Below are 20,548 nucleotides of genomic sequence, written 5' to 3' on the forward strand. Positions count from 1 at the left end.
TTGTGAGCGAAATTATGTTGTCAGAACTATGGCATCTAGTTCTTCCTGATAACCCCTTCATGTGGTAGATACAATATATGAAAGAAAAATTAAGACCTAAATCTCTGGCAAATATTTCCCCAATTTTATAAGAAATATCTTGGACTCTCCACTCAAAGACATTCAAAGCACTTGTCTATTCTCCCTATCAGCTTTCTAGAAACTGCAATGGATTTTAAACTAGACTTCTTGGATGGCTGGTGTCTTATGGTATTACTGTTTATTAAAATAATGTGCTACAAACTATGCTACTATTTAAACAAATACAGGTTGGAAGCAGTGATTAGTACAAAAAGAACAAAGCAGGTTACTAATTTTTCCCTAAGTCAGTCAGAATTTTTTATCTGAAGGCATTTAATACTTCAGGTTTAGGAGAAAAGAGATTGGGGTAAGGGGGGAAAAAGTCTCCCCCAATCAATCAAACAAACATAAAGATTTGTTTTCAATCTCGCAGGCTTAGAACAGAAATGAGAGACCAACATAAAAATACACTCAACTGATTCCTTGGTGTCTTTAAGAAATGTACTCATATACTATAAAGAAACAGCCAATCATTGGTCACATTTTTACAAATTAGAGTCATGACCTGAAAGTTAATTATTTTTCTCATGTAATTCTATTATCTTCACACTTGTTCAGCCAATACATGAAAAGTTTGATATATAGTGTGAGCAGCTGCTTATTTCTCAATCCAGTTGGCAAGACAAAATACGGTTGGTTTTTAAACAAATGCAGTCTTGTGGTTAGAATGCCTAATGTGTAGTCACAGTGCCATCTAGCGGTTACGCAGGGATTAACTATTAAAGATATGGAACAAACCCAGAATTTCCCTTTATCAAAAGACTTACACTTACTTGGAAACCTTATTGATTCCAAAAGCCACTTGTTGATTAAGAGACGCGATAATTTTGTCTTTCTTTTTCATCTGCATTTGGTTTTCTTGCCACCGAAAAGTCACTGTTCTCAACTGTCTTTTGAAATCCTGATCAATAAAAAATATTATTTCAGATAATTACGTTCAAGTCACCAGAAATTGAAAGAAAAAAGCAAACAAACTAAGTTCTTTTCAAACAGAAAGCACCAGTAAGTGTAATATTTGAAATACTTCTCACTTCCCTCAGATCTAATGGCAAAAATACTTACTTCACACTGATAGTGCAATTTATAAAGCTGCCTTTGACGAGCAAGCCTTTCCTTTTCAGTTTCTCCATAGTCTGTAGTGACTTTGCCAGCTGAGCCCTATTGAGCAAAGGAAATATGCATGTATTATTTTCCTCTAAAAAAAAATCAGTAATATTTTAGATATCCGAAAGGGATTTCAAGTTGCCATCTAACTCCTTTCATGTTTTTTGTCTCAAGTCAAACACCCAATTTAGATAAACCCACCTCCCCTCAATTACAGCATTTAATAAACAGTACCAGTTACTTCCCTGTTGCTGCTACTGCTGGATACCACTACCTGCATGCTTACCTTTTCTTTAGCATTTTCTTTGTAATGCTTTTATGTTGTAAGAACCAAATGACATAGGCAGTCATTATTTTCATTTTAGAGATGATAAAATAGTGAGTAACTTGCCCCAAATCACATAGACAGTAAGTGGAGGGGCCTGCATTCTAAGGCAGTCTTAATTGCCCACGCACTTACTTATTACACGGTATCATTTGAGTTTAATGTTCTATTTATCTACTAGATTGTAAATATTATCCATAGATTGTAGAGACTCTGTCTTAGCATAGCTCTTGACACAATATGCAGATGATAAACAGGTTTTATGAATAAACTTTTTTAAAGATATGTGACATTTTAATTCTATCTTTTGAGTTCCCATAGTCTCATGGCTATAAAATGAAAACCAGAGATCTCATATTTAAACTGTAGTGTGATATCCAGAGCTAAGAATATGTCATTTCAGTTAAAATGTACATATTCTAATTAGGAGAAAAAAAGGTATGACAACATTATATGAATGTTGTACTATCAGCCAGGGAATCATTTGCACTAACTGTACCCTTAGACAATGAGGATTCCTACATATTACATACCACTATATTTAAACAGCAGAGCAGGTTATCATTGAATTCTCATTAGTAGGTAAAAAAAATTGTTTTTAAAAAAATTATTTCATTTGCTGTTGAGCACTTAAATCGTGTTCACATGCCTCTTCACATACAGGTACATCATTCCAAGCAGTGACTACTACCAGGAATGGAGCCAGAAAAAAAATGATTATACATCAATATTTTTTGTAGATGTTTCACTGTAACAATCATATTTAATTTTTAAAAATGAAAGCAGCTTTATATTACAAAACTATTTTTCTCATGACATGTAATCTAGTAGGATTATGCTAGTCTTTTTTTTTCCCTTTGTGGTATTTGAAAAACCTTTGCAAGAAATGCATTTGTAATTAACTTTGCCCTATATTTAAAGCCAGGAAATGGTTTGAGGGCTAAAGTGAAGTTTCCAGCTCCTAGGGGTTCTTTGTTTTCTTATTCTATTTTCCTTCATATATCCCTCCTTACCTTTTATGTTTTTCTCTTTCTCCTCACAAACAGTATAAACCACTGGGCTTTTCAAAGGGTCTTGCTGTTTAAAGAGTCACAGGAAAAACTCTAGATAACAAATGAATCTAAAAGAAGGCAGGCACCCTCTCTAATCATACTTACCTGCTCTATCATGTCCAGAATATGCAATTCATCCAGGCTGTAGAACTTGTCTTCCATTGCAGAATCCTCTTGAACATCATTTGCATCATCTTTTATAGGTCTACTGACTGAGTGTGGATTTGCTTGTTCTTTCTTCAACTGCTCTTCCTTTTCTACCATATATGGGCTGTAGTGGTGACATAATCAATGTGAGCTTTTACAATTGTATAGTGATTTTCATCTAAGCTATTGCTTCCAAAGAGTATTATACTGGTTTCATAAGATGCTCAGCATTAGAAGGGTTCATGACCAAAGAAAGTTTGGATAGTATTCATACTGAGTCTTTCTTTTGAAGATTCATATGAATATTAGCATATTTAAAGTAGCACTCAATCAAGGTACCTATTTAATTCTGTTCATGCCACTGTTTTCAAGAATTATGACACTACAGAGTTCACTTTACAAATTATAACTAGTAACATCAGTTCCTTTAGAAAACAGTACTTTCAGGAATATTGGCAAGCATTTCCACATCTGCTGTATTACTTTACCATCATAACATTATTTGTTCCCCCTTAATTTTCTTGACAAGTAGGTTAGTTTAAGCAACTTCAGTGATTAGGTCCAATGTACGTTTAAATAGAGAGTTGAAAACAGCAATATAAAATAGACTGTGAAATGGAGGTTTCTTTTGTAACAGAACTTTTAACAAGAACTACAGTAATAACATGGATTTCAGTAACTACACTACTGAGACCACTTTTAAAAAATGAAAATACTATATATATATATACAATGGCAATTAACCAATTTCTACACTTTTTTTCTAAAATTTAATTGCATGCTACTGTCCTTTCACTTGGCCTACTACTTAGTAGCTCTAAATTTCCCTTCTAATCTCTTTGAATGGCAACAAGAAATAGGAGTATTTTTACTTAGAGTGTGATATGACTCAATTTAACTAGTGAATAGAAACTCTAGGGATACATTATTACTTTTTTAGAACACTTCTGAGATCTAGAAAACAATGAAATGTAATGCTTGTGGAATAATTCATAAAATACTATATAAGCAGTAATTAGGTATTACTGAGGTATTCTAGAGTGACCCAAACATTCTGAAAAGTTCGATGAAATCAATTGCTTGTGTAGACCACCGATTCTTAAACTCAATTACTTTTCTACGCTACCTGAAGAGCTTTTAAAAATTAAATGTTTCCAGGCACCCCTACAACTGTAAAAATATAAATGAATTTGTGTTTTTGAAAAGTTCACTAAGATTATTCCTAAATTTTTTAAAGTACACTCAGGCATTGCTTAACAACAAGGATACTTTCTGAGAAATGTGTTGTTAAGCGCTTTTGTCGTAACATATCATAGAGTGTTATTACACAAAACTAGATGGTATAGCCTACTACACACATATTGCTCCGAGGCTACAAACCTGTTATAACATATTATAACATATTACTGTACTGAATATGACAGGCAGTTGTAACAAGTATTTCTGTATTTAAACGTATCTAACATAGAAAAATTACAGTAAAAATACAATATAAAACATAAAATATTGTATACCTGTATAGGGCATTTACCATGAATGGAGCTTGTAGGACTGGACGGTGCTCTGGGTGAGTCAGTGAATGAGTGGTGAGTACTATATACTACTGTAGACTTTATAATAAATACCACAAACTTAGGCTACACTAAATTTATAAAAAGTAAAGTAATAGCACTACAATGTTATGATAGCTACACCACTACTAGGCAATAGGAATTTTTCAGCTTCATTATAATTTTATGGGACCAACATCATACCTGAGGTCTGTCCTTGATCAAAATGTTGTTATGCAGTACAAGACTACACAGTAACAGCATTGAGATAATATAGGAAAATGTTCATATTTTTAAGATGTAAACTGAAGAATGAAGGGGTGAAATTACAAGGATGTTTGGGATTGAAAACACTTCAATAGAGAACAAAATGTCAAAGGAAGTATGAAACAAATGTGAAAAACATAGATAACTGTTGAATCAGAGTTATAGGTATATATGTTATTATATATATACCATTCTCTTTTTGTGTATATTTGAAAATTCTCATTTAAAGACAAAGCTTTCTAGATGATCTGATCATTATCCAGATTTGGATCCACTGTGTAAGCAAGATGAGCAAAGTGATTGATGACATTGTTTTATCTTTATTAAGCTATATTTATGGCATTTAGACACAGCCTAAAAACAAAACAAAACTATTGCTCCAGTGGTTCAACTTGTTGCTAAAGAAAGTGAAAACCCATTTTAAATGATGAACTATTTTATATATTAAGTGGATCACATTAATTGAAAATATCAACAAGAAGTGATAGCTTTAAAGTTAACAAAATATGTTCTTGCTGCTGTTTTAAAGATATCTTACTTTATGTCCTCAGAATTCTCCAAAGTCACTACTATTCAATTAACAAACTTTTTGGTAGGAATAATGATCTCTTCATTAGACTGTCTCCATCCCTTCCTTCATCTACTACACTGTTATTAATCATGCACAATACATGCAAAATACAGTGATTATTTTGCCATTAAAATGTTTCCATTAAAGGTTCAAAATTCACTGTGAATAACTGGATTAAAAAAATGCACGTTAAGTCTTAAAAACAACAAAGCCAAACTTTTTGGTAAAAGGGGTTACTGGGACATAACAAAACTAGATGGTATAACTTACTACACGCCTAGGCTATATGGCATAACCTATTGCTCCTAGGCTACAAACCTAGGAGTGATGCATCCTTTAGAATTAGGTCTTAGTTGAGATTTGGTCTAGACTACAATGTCTAGACTAAAATACAGTCCAACTACAATGTAGACTATATTTTAAAACGACTCAAGTAGCCTTATAGAAAAATGGTAGGAGGTTCTATTCTTCCAAAGCAAATGATAATTAAACGTTAAATGATCATTTAACTTTTTTGTTACTTCCTATAAAAAAGCAGCAACTTATTAATTATTAAGACAAGGAACTATCCTTCTTCTCTTAGAAAACTTCTAAAAGGAAGGAAGCTTGTGTTGTATTAGGAAAGTATGTCTTAAAAATACTAAGAAAAACTTAAAAACTAAATAAACTAATACTTACACTTGGTCTTCTTTTGAGTCTTTATTCTGAAAAATAACCTAAGAATTAGTAATCTATATCAACTATATCAAAACAACATAATGTAATATAATTACATTTAGGTCAGTGTTTCTCAAAAAATTTTTGATCATAACTAAAGAAATATATATCATGATATCATATGCACTTACACATATACTTTTATACCTAAGTATAAAACTGAAATATAAGTTTCATGAAATAAAACTTACTCATATTGTATGTGATGAACTCTAGTATTTTTTTATTCCTATTTATTTTATTTCCTTTTTTTAAAATGGCAGCTGTGATCTACTAAATTTGTCTTATAATCTACTACTGAGTCTTGAAACATGACTTCAAAATCACTGATTCAGATGAGAGGTGAGTATTGGAGATGTGTTTGTACCTACTAATATATCTTTGGACACAATGTATATAATTCCAATTTATTCCTACACTAACTACAAGGGTTCTTGAAAACCTATATATAAGGAGAAATCAGACAGATACATTAAGAATCTCACAGAAAAAGAAGTGTTAAGATCACATTTGAAAAAATTCCTAAAGTCCTAAATTTCATGTTCATTAAAATAAAACTATAAAGGCAGCATACCAAATAAAGGTAGTATCAATGGCATTTAACATGCATTAAACTAAGAGTATTACGGTACTAATTTCTACCATCTCTTGCATACAAGAAACTTCAGGGTCTCCTTCTCTATAGATACAATGCTGTATGTACAAATTTGTTTAGCTTTCTTGTCTGTATACTAAGATTTTTGTGTTTCAGTGTCTGTCCTTATGCTTAATGTCCAGTAATATCCAGTACCAATTTGATTCTGTTTTAGAATTATTGACTCCTGCCTTTGCTCTAGTGTACTTGAATACCTGAGTTGAAAAGACTTTTGATTGTTCACAATAAACACATCTAGCATAATGGATTATTTCTCAAATTCCCTTTTGGCTCTTCCCACGACAACTTCATGCACATTCATTGGCATAAAGTGAGATTGGCCAAGGTCACCCGATTTGATGAGCTGGATTTATTTCCTGTCACGTTTCCTTTTTCCCAACACTTCATCACAGGTCTTCTCTTCTTTTGCCCAACTTAACCCTAAGTGGAGGATGTGAGGATCTTATTAACCCCCAAAAGAGTAATTTATAATTTGGATATATTAGAAGCCAAATACTAAATACTTAACTGAAGAAAGGGAACATATAGAGTAGCTACAAAGTTCCTATATATACTAGTTAGAAGTTATCTGTACTGCCCCTCTATTTGCTATACAAATTTTACTTTTCCTTCATATTCTTTCAGAGAGTCCCTGATAGGTATTTTTAGGATGTAAGTCAGACATATTATGTAATAAAATAAGTAAAAGAGGACACAGTTTCACTCATGGAGACTTTGTCAGCACTGTAGAACACAAGCAAATTTCTACATGCTAGAATTTTTCATGAGAACTTCTGATTAGAGAGTTTGGTTGATTTTACTTTTTTTTTTTTTTTGAGATGGAGTCAGTCTCCCTCTGGTTGACTTCACTTTTTATAACTGGTTGCTCTGCGCTATAACTAGACAATACTTGTGCCTACAATACAGTAACTGATTATTTGAATAAGACTATTCCATATGAAGTAATAATATGCATAAATTTTTAGCATTTCATAGGTCCTAGGACATTTTTTAGGTCCCACTTTAAAATTTAGGTAAAAGATATAAGATCTCTCTTTTAATGTCCAAATTTTATCTTGATAAAATTATCTTACTTTCAGAAAGTATTTCAACTTCACTTAATAATATAAATTGAAGAAAACCTTAGGATGTTAAAGAAACAAAAGTTCCTAGATACTGGCTGACATTTAATTTAAAAAATTAATATTACTAGTCACGAATTCTTGAGTGGTGTAATTATATTTATAGTAACAAATATATTATTTCTAGTTGTGTTTGTTACCTTTTTAATTTCAATTTGAAGTAGAAATGGGATTTTAACTAAAATTTGAGAACTTGAGCATTACCATATTTTAATTTTATGGCAGTAAAGGCAAGACACAGTATATGCCCTTGCAACTTAGTTTGGTGGTTTGACAGCTGTGAATTTACTTGGACAGTTTTATGTAGTATTAGACACATGACTTACCAATACTTTGGCAAAAATTAAAAATATCATCAAAATAACAGATTAGTTTGTTTTATCAGATAAGAACTGTCTAAAAGTAAGGAAAAATCTCCATACTCATGTCTTTAAAAAATAAAATTTAACTTTCATAACTTTTAAGTAAAATAAATTATAATAAATGATTGTTAAATATAACAATGATATTTTACTTATCAGATTCGAATATAAATTCTTTTCTAAATCTTGACTTCATGAGTATTTTACAAATTCATCTTCAGTGTCTTAAGTTTCATTAATGATTACAATTCGTTTACACTTTCCAATGACTAACAACATGGGCTTACCAGATTGTGGTTGGGCAAATATCCTCATTCAATTTATAATATACAGAATATATCAAGATTTTAAAAATATTTTTCAGGCTAGAAAACAATGTATTTTCACCACAAAGTTGCATAACATGGTGGTTAGCTATATGCTTGATTACAAAAAGACATGTGGCTTTCCCTTATAGTTTTCCTAGCAATTAAGAGACTCACTGCTAAAACTGTGCTAGATACTGACTTGTATCTAGCAACTGACAAATATCAAAAAAGCAGCAATGCAAGAGGTTTGTATTTGTACCTTTTTGTGCACATGATTGCATTTTTGGCATAGTCTCAGACAAAAAGAAAAAAATCAAGATTTCTTAAAAGTTTTGAAAGCTGCTTCTAAACATATCAATAAAGATACGACAAAGAGCTGTTCTTAAAACAATGAGTACTCATTTTAAAAATAAGTGGTATGTAGAAATTAATGAAATTTTCATGTGACTAATTCAGTCTATATTTATATATGCAAATATATAAATTACAATTTAGGGAAATATGAAATACAATTTCATACTTCAGAATCATTCAGGATATAACATATGCAGACTTCTCTATAATCATATATTCAGTAAGCTATTGAATCATTTGTGCTATATGTCTATTTGAACTAATTTAAGTTCTAACAATGAATTCATGTATTTAATCAAGTGTTCATAATCAGTTATTATAATGCTATTATAGTCTCTTACCTTTTTATTCTTAGTCTTTTTCTTTTTCCTTTGTTTACTCTTAACCTAGTAGATAAAAAATTATTAAATATGTAATTCAAATTGTTCAATGGGTTATTTTGCAAAATATATCTCCTCTAACCACTAAGATCTTTTGTTTTCTAATATTATAGATATTTCTTTCTAGATTCTATGGAAACAATTATTTTTGTTTTTATCATTTTTATCTTAATCCTAGTTTTCTGTCCTTAAATAATCACTGATGAATAAAGGAACGACACATCATGTCAATAAGTAGGTTACTAATAAAAGTTCACAGATGCTCACTTACACACATGGATGTGAGTAACAAAGGAGGAAGGCACTTTTTAAAAAGCAACATATTCATGCCTATAAGATGAAAGATCTAAGAAGAATTTAGTGACTATATAATAACCATTACCACTTATTTGTAAAGAAATATGGAGATTCCATTCTGGATTATTTACATTCTACCTCTGCACAAATGGTTTTGAAATATCCCACTTTTCTCTTCCTTTCTTCCCTCTCTATTTTAGACTATACTTTCTTCTACTTTCTAATACCTTCCCACATCCACTTCAATTGGGATTAAAAAAAAAATTACAATCTAGCATAATGCTTGCCACATAAGTATTTAAGAAATGATGGCAAAATAAATGGTTATGGCAGGAAAGATTATGGAAGGAAGTACTGAGGAAAGGACCATTCCAATTCAAGCTCTATATAAACACTATGAAAATATAAGCTAAAATTATCTGGGATGCTTTAAGTACAGCACATGCAACAAATTAAAGGCCCAGAATAAGTTCTTCTAACTCAAATATTAATGAGAGCTTATACTTCCTGGAGATCTTTAAGAGATTCTGTTGAAGATTCACTGGGTATTGAGGCCCCATCTTTATTAAGTTCTGCAAACTGTATTTCAGGGTTTGATTTCACATTTATATTGTACTCCATGAGAGGTGGACTTAGTTCTTCTTCCTCATTCTGTAACTCTTCTATTTCAATACCTAAACATTAAAGACAAAATTCTCAAAATCTAGATGAAAGCAATTTCAGCTTCTTATCAATATTAAAATGTTTGCCAAAAAAGCAACATTCACAAAATAGAAATAAAAGATATCTTACTCTTTTCAATTACTCGATGAAAATGTGATGTTCATTTATCAATTACCAAATAATATGTGCAAACACCAGTCTGGAACTAACCAATATGAACCTGAGTGCTATGTTACCTACTGGAATCTTAGGTAGACTCTAGATAATAGATACTGTAGAACTTAAGCAGACTCTAAATACTAACATTTTGCATGTTCTGACTTTGATCCTATTAATACTTCAACTCGTATTATTTTAGCACATACATCTGAAATATAAAGAATAAGAAGATAGAAGATCTATTTTTTCTGTTTTCTTTCTTTTTCATAAGAGGGGTGTGAGCCCCCTATTACGTGATCTTTTCTTTGAGACTTTGCTCCTTGATACTGGCCCAGAGACTCAGTCTCAAAACTTGTGGACTTTGTCTGACTGGTCTCTGAGAGTCCAGCATTTTATCCCAAACAAATCTGTGGTGGTATATTTTTAAGTATAATTTTAATTGAAGAATATTAATTACACTTAAAAAAACAACAGCACAAAAATGGAAATAAAAAAATTACAACTTATCACCTGGCAAAAAAAGTATATAGCTATAAACAGACAGACAGACTAAATGAAGTTATACGCGCTAAACACCAAACAGAGAAAGCGGGAAGGTATTTTTGCCTGCTGAAGTTTCTGTGACTAAAACGTTAGAACATAATCTTTGGGAAAATCCTGGAGCACATGCACTAAGCCAAAGGCAGAATAAAGCTCATTCTTGATTCAGCAGACCAGGGGTGATTTGATCACATGATTTTCCAATTTCTTTTTTTTTTTTTTTGGAGACTGAGTCTTGCTCTGTCACCCAAGCTGGAGTGCAGTGGCATGATCTTGGCTCACTGCAACCTCTGCCTTCTGCATTCAAGCGATTTTCCTGTCTCAGCCTCCTGAGTAGCTGGGACTACAGGCACCAGCCACCACACCTGGCTAATTTTTGTATTTTTAGTAGAGATGGGGTTTCACCATGTTGGCCAGGATGGTCTCAATCTCCTGACCTTGTGATCCACCTGCCTCAGCCTCCTAAAGTACAGGGATTATGGGCGTGAGCCATTGCGCCTGGCCCAAGTTCTTCACAATTATAGTTTATCATTTAGTTTATTTGATCAAATAAAAATTCCATAGGTATCTCGTTAAGTCATTTTACACATTTTATTTTTAAATATATTTACTTAAAATACTTAAAATATACATTTTATTTTTAAATATACTTACGCTGACTGCCCGTTATTGACTGTAGAGCAATTCCTATAATACATAAAGAAAAATTTTAGATGTACAATTGTAAATGCAACAAATGAATGTCTGGCTAGGATTAAGAAAAGGCAGAATATTTTTATATTGCACCAATTTATTCTATAAGTAACTGGAAAAATAACCAGCTTTGCTCATCAATTCAGTTTAGATAAGACACAATCTTTAGATTATCACATAAAGGTTATAAATCCATGATTAGAGAAAAAAAAAGTAAACAAAAATGTGGTATCACAGATAAAGCCTAGAACACAAGCACTTTAAACCAAGCGACAAATACTTATGTTTACAGTCTAAGGCCATGAAACAATAGTTAATTACACAGCAAACCTCCATTGAAAGTTGGGACCTTTTTAGCAATCTGATTTATCCAGATCAGCACTTGCTCTCCTTGCCCATTAATACTGAGCACTACAATGTATATCAGGCTGTGTTAAGCTCCAGAGATTGAATGGTGAAGAAAAAAAGGACAATCTTCATGGAGATTTAGTGGGATGATGGATGTTAATCAAATTATCAGATATCCAAATAAAAAGCAACTATAATAGCTGAGGAAAGAAATATAAGATGGTAAGAAAGCCTCTAGTAAAGGGACTTGACCAATAAGCTCTTCTGACTGCTTGAGTAAGAACTGCTTAAAATACCTTGAATTGAATGGGTGCTCAAAACTCTTTCTCAAATACTCTATTCTCATGTATCACTTAAAATCCTAATAGAGTAAATGTATTTTTTAAAACCCTAATTTATAAGTCAAAAATTCTTGCCTGACTTTCTTATATATCAAACTCAGTGTCCTCTTCTTTCATTCTTTGATTATGCAAGAAAACAAAGGTATTCCAGAGCCTTAGTAAATACCAAGACTGAAATTGGGCACAGCAATTATCTCTGAAGAAAACCTGGACCAGTTCACTAGAAACGTGTACAGTTGTATGTTTATATAGCATCAGTGTGGTCATCAGTTGTTCACTGGGCTGTAAATTACTTGGGACCAGGAAGTCATCCTGAATAGCACAGCAGGGTTTCAGAGATGTTGTCATGCCTTGAACTCTGCTTTCCGAACGAATAGCTGAGAAGGTATCCTGAGATGTGGGAGAGGAGGTCTGAAGTCTTTTCCATATCAACAGACAAGTTGGGGAATGGCCAATACAAACACTTGCATGAATGTTACTTGATTTTTAAAATTACCTACAGCCAACGAATAGCTGCTAAAATTGTAAACTAAACAAGGTTCTGCTAGAAAGTAGAAGAAACATATATCCACACTGTCTAAACGAACATCTTTGAAACCACACAGTACCTATATGTCATGGTTTTAGACTTTACTAATTTTGGAGAATAAAACTCCACTTAATGTGATAAAACTCTACTTAAAAGTCTTCAACGATTTCTGTCTGAACAATGCAAACTCCTCAATGTGACAAAAAAATCCTCTTGAATGTACCTTATGAACTCTCCCCTAATCTCAATAAAGCCAACCTTTTTTAGTTGCCTGCAGTATATTTTTATGTTTCTATACGTTTATTTTTGTCTCCCTCTGAAACATCCTTCTCAATCTTTTTCACCTGGCTAACTTTTGCACACCATTAATAGTTCTTTAACAATCACACTCTCCAGAAAGCTTTTTTGGACTCCTTCAGCCTAGGATTTCCCATGGTATTCTGGAAACATCTCTAGCACTATAATTTCTATTACCCTCCTGATGAGTCTATTTTCCCAAAACCATGAGCTCACTGAATCTCTTGCCCTTTTCACTGTGCCTGGCACAGAGCAGACATTCAATCAACGGAAGTTTATTGGCTGAAGTAAATAATCACTTAGTACCTTGTTGATAGCAGGATAACATCCTCTGTATGATTTCTGGTACTGGTATGCCTAGGTAGATGGATAGCTGATGGTAATCAAGGGAGATATTCTCAATGGGATTCTCCTTCACTTTGTCAATATCCTCTTGCTTCATCCCAAGGCGCAGAAGAATATCTGAAACTTTTTTCCAAATTGAACTGAACTGTGACTCAGTGAGACCATTCATCAAAATCTCACTAAGGAGGATATCTCTGTATTTGCACAGTCGCAGGATGTCTGCAGATTTACAGATGTCAGAAGATGGCGGTTCCATATTCCATCCTTTTTTGGGTGCAGGGAACACATTCAAATGTTTTATAAGAGCTAACAGGAGGCATAAGTCAAACTGTTTGGATTGTGGTAACTCCTTGTTTGGAGGATAAAGCAGATGCCATGATCCACCCAAAGGATGATTGGTCCAAAGATGATTATAGTAGGATTCCAGCACATTCTTGTGTATAAGAAGCTCTTTTTTCAAAAGAGGGGGTGGCATAGCCTCATCAAATATTTGCCGAACAATGTCAGTACCAGAAATAATAATTATATGAAGCAGATGATAGAAATAATTATAATCAAGCTTGAAGATAGGCATTTCATCTGAAAATAAATTTTGGGAAGTCAAGACATTCCACATTAATTCTCTTTTTCTATTTGGTCTCTCATATTATATCCTAAGCTCCTGCAGGATAAAAACTATTCCAAAAGAATGAAGGATTGTGCCGGGCGCGGTGGCTCACGCCTGTAATCCCAGCACTTTGGGAGGCCGAGGCGGGCGGATCACAAGGTCAGGAGATCGAGACCACGGTGAAACCCCGTCTCTACTAAAAATACAAAAAATTAGCCCGGCGCGGTTGTGGGCGCCTGTAGTCCCAGCTACTCGGGAGGCTGAGGCAGGAGAATGGCGTGAACCCGGGAGGCGGAGCTTGCAGTGAGCCGAGATCGCGCCACTGCACTCCAGCCTGGGCGACAGAGCGAGACTCCGTCTCAAAAAAAAAAAAAAAAAAAAAAAAAAAAAGAATGAAGGATTGTACAGGGCTTTGCCACAGCCAGTGCTCAATTAGCATGCTGCTTTATCTCTGTCAAAACATCTGAAAAAAAAATGTTCCCAAGCAAAAGTAATAACAAAGACTAATCACCACAGAAGTCTTTCAGTCATCCAAGGTTTTGTTCAAGTAAATGATCTTTGGCAACAAAATGACATCACAGTATTAGGTCTTTAAAAATTCTGAAATTTGCCAAGAATGCTAATTGTCAATGTTTAACTCTACTTTACATAAACAATTATACTTTATCCTAATCAGCACTGCCCAACAGAATATCGTGTGATAAAATGTTTTATATTTGCACTAATACTCATTGAGCACTGGAAATGCTGCTTGGGTGACTAAGGAACTGAATTTTCAATTTAATTTTAATTAATTTAAATTTAAGTAGGCACATACAGCTAGGGACTACTATACTAGATAGCTCAGATCTATATCAAGAAATGCCAAAAGATCTAGCTCCTTGCTACTCAAAGGGTAGCCCAGAGACCAGTAGCATCAAGCATCCACCTGAGAGCCTGTTAGAAAAGCACAGTCTCAGGCCCCACTCCAGACCTACTGAATTGAAATCTGCCTTTTAACAAAATTCCCAGATATATCAAATATATGTATAATGTTTGAGAAATTCTGATCTAATAAAACTCATCTTGTCACCCCCTCAAAAAAAGAGAGGTAGGTATTTCATCAATAACATGGAATAAGGCATGAAACTGAACTATTTGGTATTTTCCTGTTTTAATAGTGCTTTCAAAGGAGAAAAGTGGGCTGAGGTGAATTAGAAAGTACTAATAATTTGTTATATGACGGCATTTGGTGTTATATGGATATCAAAATATGTGTTTCTCACAAAATGCAGCTTTATTTTATCCTTCAAGATTCTATGTTTCAAGAGATTTATTAAATTAACATTTTTGCTTGAAATACTCGATATACACTGTGGAGGCAAAGTTAAAAAGCTAATGACACAGGGAGCTTTCTTTGGCTTACCAACCAAATACAAAGTTGGCTAGACTGCCACCAAACTATTCTTCCATGGGCCCACGGTCCCTTAATTCAGGTCTCCAGGTTCTGGGCAGGATATTTCCTAGCACACTCCTAAAAAGCTGGCAGCTAAGTTTAGAGTACTTGGCCTCAAACTCAAAATGTTCATTCCTTTCATGTAAGGGTACTCTAATGCTTGCTCTATTAAGAAGGAATGCAACAAGGGAAGGAAGGGTTGGTAGAAAACCTCTGCTGGAACACAATCCCACGGTATAGTCACAGTTATGCACCAGACCTAGCATGCCTCTCTATAGGATGCCAAGGTAATGTGAGATCCATACATCTGCTGATCTTCCTGTCTGTGATTTCCAGCCTACACCAAGTGCTCGTATAAACCCAAGCTTAGTGAATGACAAACACGGTAAAGACGTGGTTTATGGCATGAAAGTTGACAGAGAAGTCAAAAATTTTAACATACTTTTCAACAGAAGGCATATAAAAATAAAATAATACCTTTTGTATTAAATTTTAAACTGATCTTCGGTCTTATATCAGTATCAGTTATTTTCAGAGATATCAACTTTTTATAACTGCAAATGGAAAAAAATTAAGTTATAGCGGAAATAAAACAATGTGAAAGTCAGTCAAGATTTCTAGTATGAGCATGGCTAAGTAAGTATTTTCATCTTCTACTCCTAGAAATAATTCAAGAAGGAGAAAAAATAATGAACAAATAGAGCTCACCAACAATGAAAACCCTACACTGTCACTTTCATTGGAATTATCAAGTAAGCAGTATTGCCAGATTTCATACTAAAATTATCATATTACAAACTTCCTTGCAAAAAGGATGTGTGGTAGCAGAAAAAAAGGAAAGAAAGCTTTGCACTGTAAGACCAAAAAAAAAAAAAAAAAAAAAAGCAAGCAAGCAAACAGAAAAATAGCAAACCTAGAAGTCCTCCCTGGACCTCTCTTCCCCATATAATATTTTTGGCAATAACTATTCCAAGAAAACCCAACTCATTTAACACCTATTGATTAAAAACAATACAGATGCTAGCAGAACATCAATACAAATAATTAGAAAAATAAAAAATAAAGTAGCAAAATGTATTAACTAGAATAAGCACTAGGTAAATGCTGCCATTAAACAGATGGCTTGGCTTTGAAATGAACCACGGAAAACAAAACAAAAAAATACTGGACAACAACGCTACAATGTAAGCTTAATGAGGAAAGGGATTTTGGTGGTGGTTGTTTGTTATTGTTAACTGATTTTTATCTCCAGTACCACTATAACACTATTAGTTGCACATTACATTGAAAAAATGTAAAACTCTGACAATATGAAGTCATTGGCAAAGATACCGAGTAAAAGGTATTTCCCATATTGTTGGTGGGGAGTGTACATTTGTAAAACCACGCTGGAAAACAATTTGGCAAAAGCTAGTAAAGTTATAGATATATACACGTGGCCTAGCAATTCTACTTTTAGGTATATATTCTGGAAAATTTTCTGCTCATAATGACCTAGCGACATGTACAAGAGTGTTCACTACAAAACTACTGTTATAGCCAGGACCTAGAAATAAACATCTGTTAATGGCAGAATGATTAAATTAGTGAAGCAATAAAAATGAAAACTCTAAAACTATAATAGTAAGAATGGAATCACACTAAACATGATTTTAAAATGTATAAAATGAATGTTTCCACATATAATGTTCAAAACAGAAAAAATTAAACTACACTTATAAGTAACAATATATTATGTAATTTATAAAGTAAGTAGAAGTAAAACATATTAAGACAATAGCACAAAAGAGGGAAGAAATGAAAATCTATTATTGTAAGGTTTATCTTACACTACACATGCTGTGGTATAATACTATTTTAAAATAAACTTTGGTAAGTTAAAAATATGTATTGTAAGTCCTCAAGCAACCACTAAAAAAGGGTAAAACTAATAAACCAAACCAGAAAATAAACAATAAAGACAGATAGGGAAAACTGAAAACAACAAGGCAGACAGTAGATTTCCAACCATATAAATTAGTAAAGAAAATACAAATGGAATAAAAAAAACAATTTAAAGGCAGAGATTGTCATATTGTATATATAAAACAAGAAAGACCTATGCCACCTATATACATAGGTTGAAGTAAAGGGATGCAAAAGGATATACCATGCAAACACTAATCAAAAGAAAGCTGCAGTAGCTATATTAATAACAGACAAAAAACACTTCAGGCAAGAATACTATCAGGGTTAAAAAGAGCTATTAAAGCCGGGCATGGTGGCTCATGCCTGTAATCCCAGCACTTTGGGAGGCCGAAGCGGGTGGATCATGAGGTCAGGAGACAGAGACCATCCTAGTCAACGTGGTGAAACCCCATCTCTACTAAAAATAACAAAAACTAGCTGGGCATGGCGGTGTGCGCCTGTAGTCTCAGCTATTCAGGAGGCTGAGGCAGGAGAATCGCTTGAACCTGGAAGGCGGAGGTTGCAGTGAGCCGACAGCGCGCCACAGATTTCCAACCTGGGTGACAGGGCGAGACTCCGTCTCACAAAAAAAAAAAAAAAAAAAAAAAAAAAAATGTTAAATAAGAATAAAGGGGTCAAATTGTCAAGAAAAAAAGGTAACAATCCTAGATGTGTGTGTAGCATTTAATAAGAGTTTCTAGATATACAATTAGACAGTAGACAAAAAAAAATGAATTGTATACGTCAACATTCCCTGAGTAACTGGTGGAAAAAGTAAATAATCAAAAATGATATAGAATGATGAAACAGAGCTGTAAACTAATTTTATCTAATGTATAGACTATTTCATTCAAGATCAGAAGACAGATTCTTTACAAATGCAAGTGGAACATTCACCAAGATATACAGTAATACGATCATAAAATAAATTACTGAAGAGAATTAAACTAAAAGTCAATATCTGGAAAGACAGCTGAAATATTACCAAATATTTGGCAATTTAACAAATCCCAAAGAGCCCATGGTTAAAACATACACACACACACACAAAACTAGAAAATATTTAAAATAAAATGAAAATAGTAATAATAAATTTCTACACATCAAAATATACGGGACACAGTTAAAGCAATGCTTAATGTAAAATCAATTTATAAAGAAGAAAGGTCTTGAATCAATGATCAAAACTTTCACCTTAAAAAAATCAAAGCTGGCCGGGCGCGGTGGCTCAAGCCTGTAATCCCAGCACTTTGGGAGGCCGAGACAGGCGGATCACGAGGTCAGGAGATCAAGACCATCCTGGCTAACACGGTGAAACCCCGTCTCTACTAAAAAATACAAAAAACTAGCCGGGCGAGGTGGCGGGCGCCTGTAGTCCCAGCTACTCGGGAGGCTGAGGCAGGAGAATGGCGTGAACCCGGGAGGCGGAGCTTGCAGTGAGCTGAGATCTGGCCACTGCACTCCAGCCTGGGTGACAGAGCAAGACTCCGTCCCAAAAAAAAAAAAAAAAAGAAAAAAAAAAAATCAAAGCTAATTAAACCCAAAGCAAACAAAAGAAATGAAATTACAAAGAGCATATATGAAATTTAAAACAAAAACATTACAGAAAAATCAGTAAAATTAAAAGCTGATTCTTTGAAAAGATCAACAAAATTGATAAACTTCTATCCAGAATGATCAAGAAAAAAAAAAAAGACACAAATTGCTAACATTAGGAATGAGAAAGGTGACATCACTACAGAGAAAAGGTCTCTTTGGCTGAAGAAACCAGAAAACTGAAATGGAACCATGACTACTAAGAGAATGGGGGAATCCTAGAAGGGAAAGTAATCAGAAAAGAGATCCCCAAATTCTTTCCCACAATGTCTCTGACTGAACACTGAACCACATGTGTGGAACAGACTAAAAGCAGCTCAACTAAGACCAAAAGATCTGGACTGAGACTGGATCCGAAAGTGTTCAAAGTTCACATCTAGCCAAATTAGTGGCCTGTCAAAATAAAAGTAACATTATCCATTAGGGAATAATGGAATCCAGAATCTCTACTTTGTATTTATTGTGGCCTAGCTATGTGCCAGATATTATGCTATGTGCCGGGAACATACCAGAAAACAAGATAAAGTTCTTGCCCTGGTGGAGGTTACATTCAAATGGAGAAGAAAATGTAATAAACGTTAGTAAATGTTTTGATAGAAATAGAGGAAATACATGATAGAACATCTACTGTAATCTAAGTAAGTCTTTTCGAAAGTTTTAACTAGGCAAAGCAGAGTATTCCAAGCAAAGCTTGGAGGTCAAACAGTAAACTAGATACACTTCAATGCAATAACTTGGGAAGTTTCTTGAGATGGCACACTGAAGAAACCAAAAGAAGCTCTGTATAGTTGGTACATATATGGTTAAGAGTAAAGTGACAAGAGATGGCACGAATGAGTTCAGCTGTGTACAAGGTTAAGTGAAGAGCTAAGTTAAAGAATCTGAACTTAATTTTAAGAGCAATGAGAAGCTTCTGAAAGATCTTCATGCACAGAAGTGATATATTCCAATTTTTATGTTAGAAAAGTTCTATTGATGGTTATGAAAACCACAGACTGGAAAAAGGAGAGGCTAAAGACAGTTTTAAGAAGCTGTTTGAGAATTTCAAATGAGAAATAATGATAACCTCATTTAGTTTAGTGAAGTGGTAGAGATAGGGCAGAAATAGGAAGAAATTTATATTTTAAAAACTAAATTGGCCAGGCGCAGTGGCTCACGCCCCACTTTGGGAAGTCAAGGCAGGCGTATCATGAGGTCAGAAGATCGAGACCATCCTGGCTAACACAGTGAAACCCTGTCTCTACTAAAAATACAAAAAAAATTAGCCAGGCGTGATGACGGGCACCTGTAGTCCCAGCTACAAGGGAGGCTGAAGCAGGAGAATGGCATGAACCCGGGAGGCAGAGCTTGCAGTGAGCCAAGATCAAGCCACCACACTCCAGCCTGGGCGACAAAGTGAGACTCTGTCTCAAAAAAAAAAAAAAAAAAAAAAAACAAACTAAATTGATAGGACTTTTAAAAAAGTTACAAAGCAGTGTTAGAAAGAAAGATCATGAGTCCAGTTATGGCCATGCTGAATTATAAACATTTTTGAAAAATAAAAATGGAGATATTTAGTATGCAGGTAACTATACAGGTCAAGCTTTTAGGAGAGAGATCTGTGGATATAAAGATTTGGGCTTCTTTAACTAATAAGGGAAAACTGATGCTTTAGATGTCAATGCAATGTCCCTACTAGATTGAAAAATGGCATTTACACATTAAAAAGAAGAAAAAGA

General features: G+C 33.8%; 1 protein-coding gene across 8 annotated transcripts in view; it reads right to left on the reverse strand.

Annotated features, from left to right (window-relative positions):
* The window catches only part of DZIP3 (DAZ interacting zinc finger protein 3), a 97,505-nt gene that overhangs the window by 29,223 nt on the left and 47,734 nt on the right, over positions 1–20,548 (reverse strand). For 7 of the 8 annotated variants that reach the window (XR_007723644.1, XM_050781975.1, XM_050781976.1 and 4 more), the window contains 9 exons: positions 15,765–15,841; positions 13,207–13,824; positions 11,347–11,379; positions 9,835–10,004; positions 8,995–9,039; positions 5,815–5,840; positions 2,707–2,872; positions 1,183–1,278; positions 894–1,021 (listed from right to left, as the gene is read on the reverse strand). Coding sequence is in view for 7 of the 8 variants with exons in the window: in XM_050781975.1 (XP_050637932.1) it covers positions 894–1,021; positions 1,183–1,278; positions 2,707–2,872; positions 5,815–5,840; positions 8,995–9,039; positions 9,835–10,004; positions 11,347–11,379; positions 13,207–13,824; positions 15,765–15,841 (1,359 nt within the window). In the remaining variant the exon portion in view is untranslated. The remainder of the gene's footprint in view (positions 1–893; positions 1,022–1,182; positions 1,279–2,706; positions 2,873–5,814; positions 5,841–8,994; positions 9,040–9,834; positions 10,005–11,346; positions 11,380–13,206; positions 13,825–15,764; positions 15,842–20,548) is intronic. The other variant, XM_050781978.1, reaches the window with a different exon arrangement.

This window comes from Macaca thibetana, chromosome 2 (assembly GCF_024542745.1).
Source record: "Macaca thibetana thibetana isolate TM-01 chromosome 2, ASM2454274v1, whole genome shotgun sequence".
In the NCBI taxonomy this organism is placed as follows: domain Eukaryota; kingdom Metazoa; phylum Chordata; class Mammalia; order Primates; family Cercopithecidae; genus Macaca; species Macaca thibetana.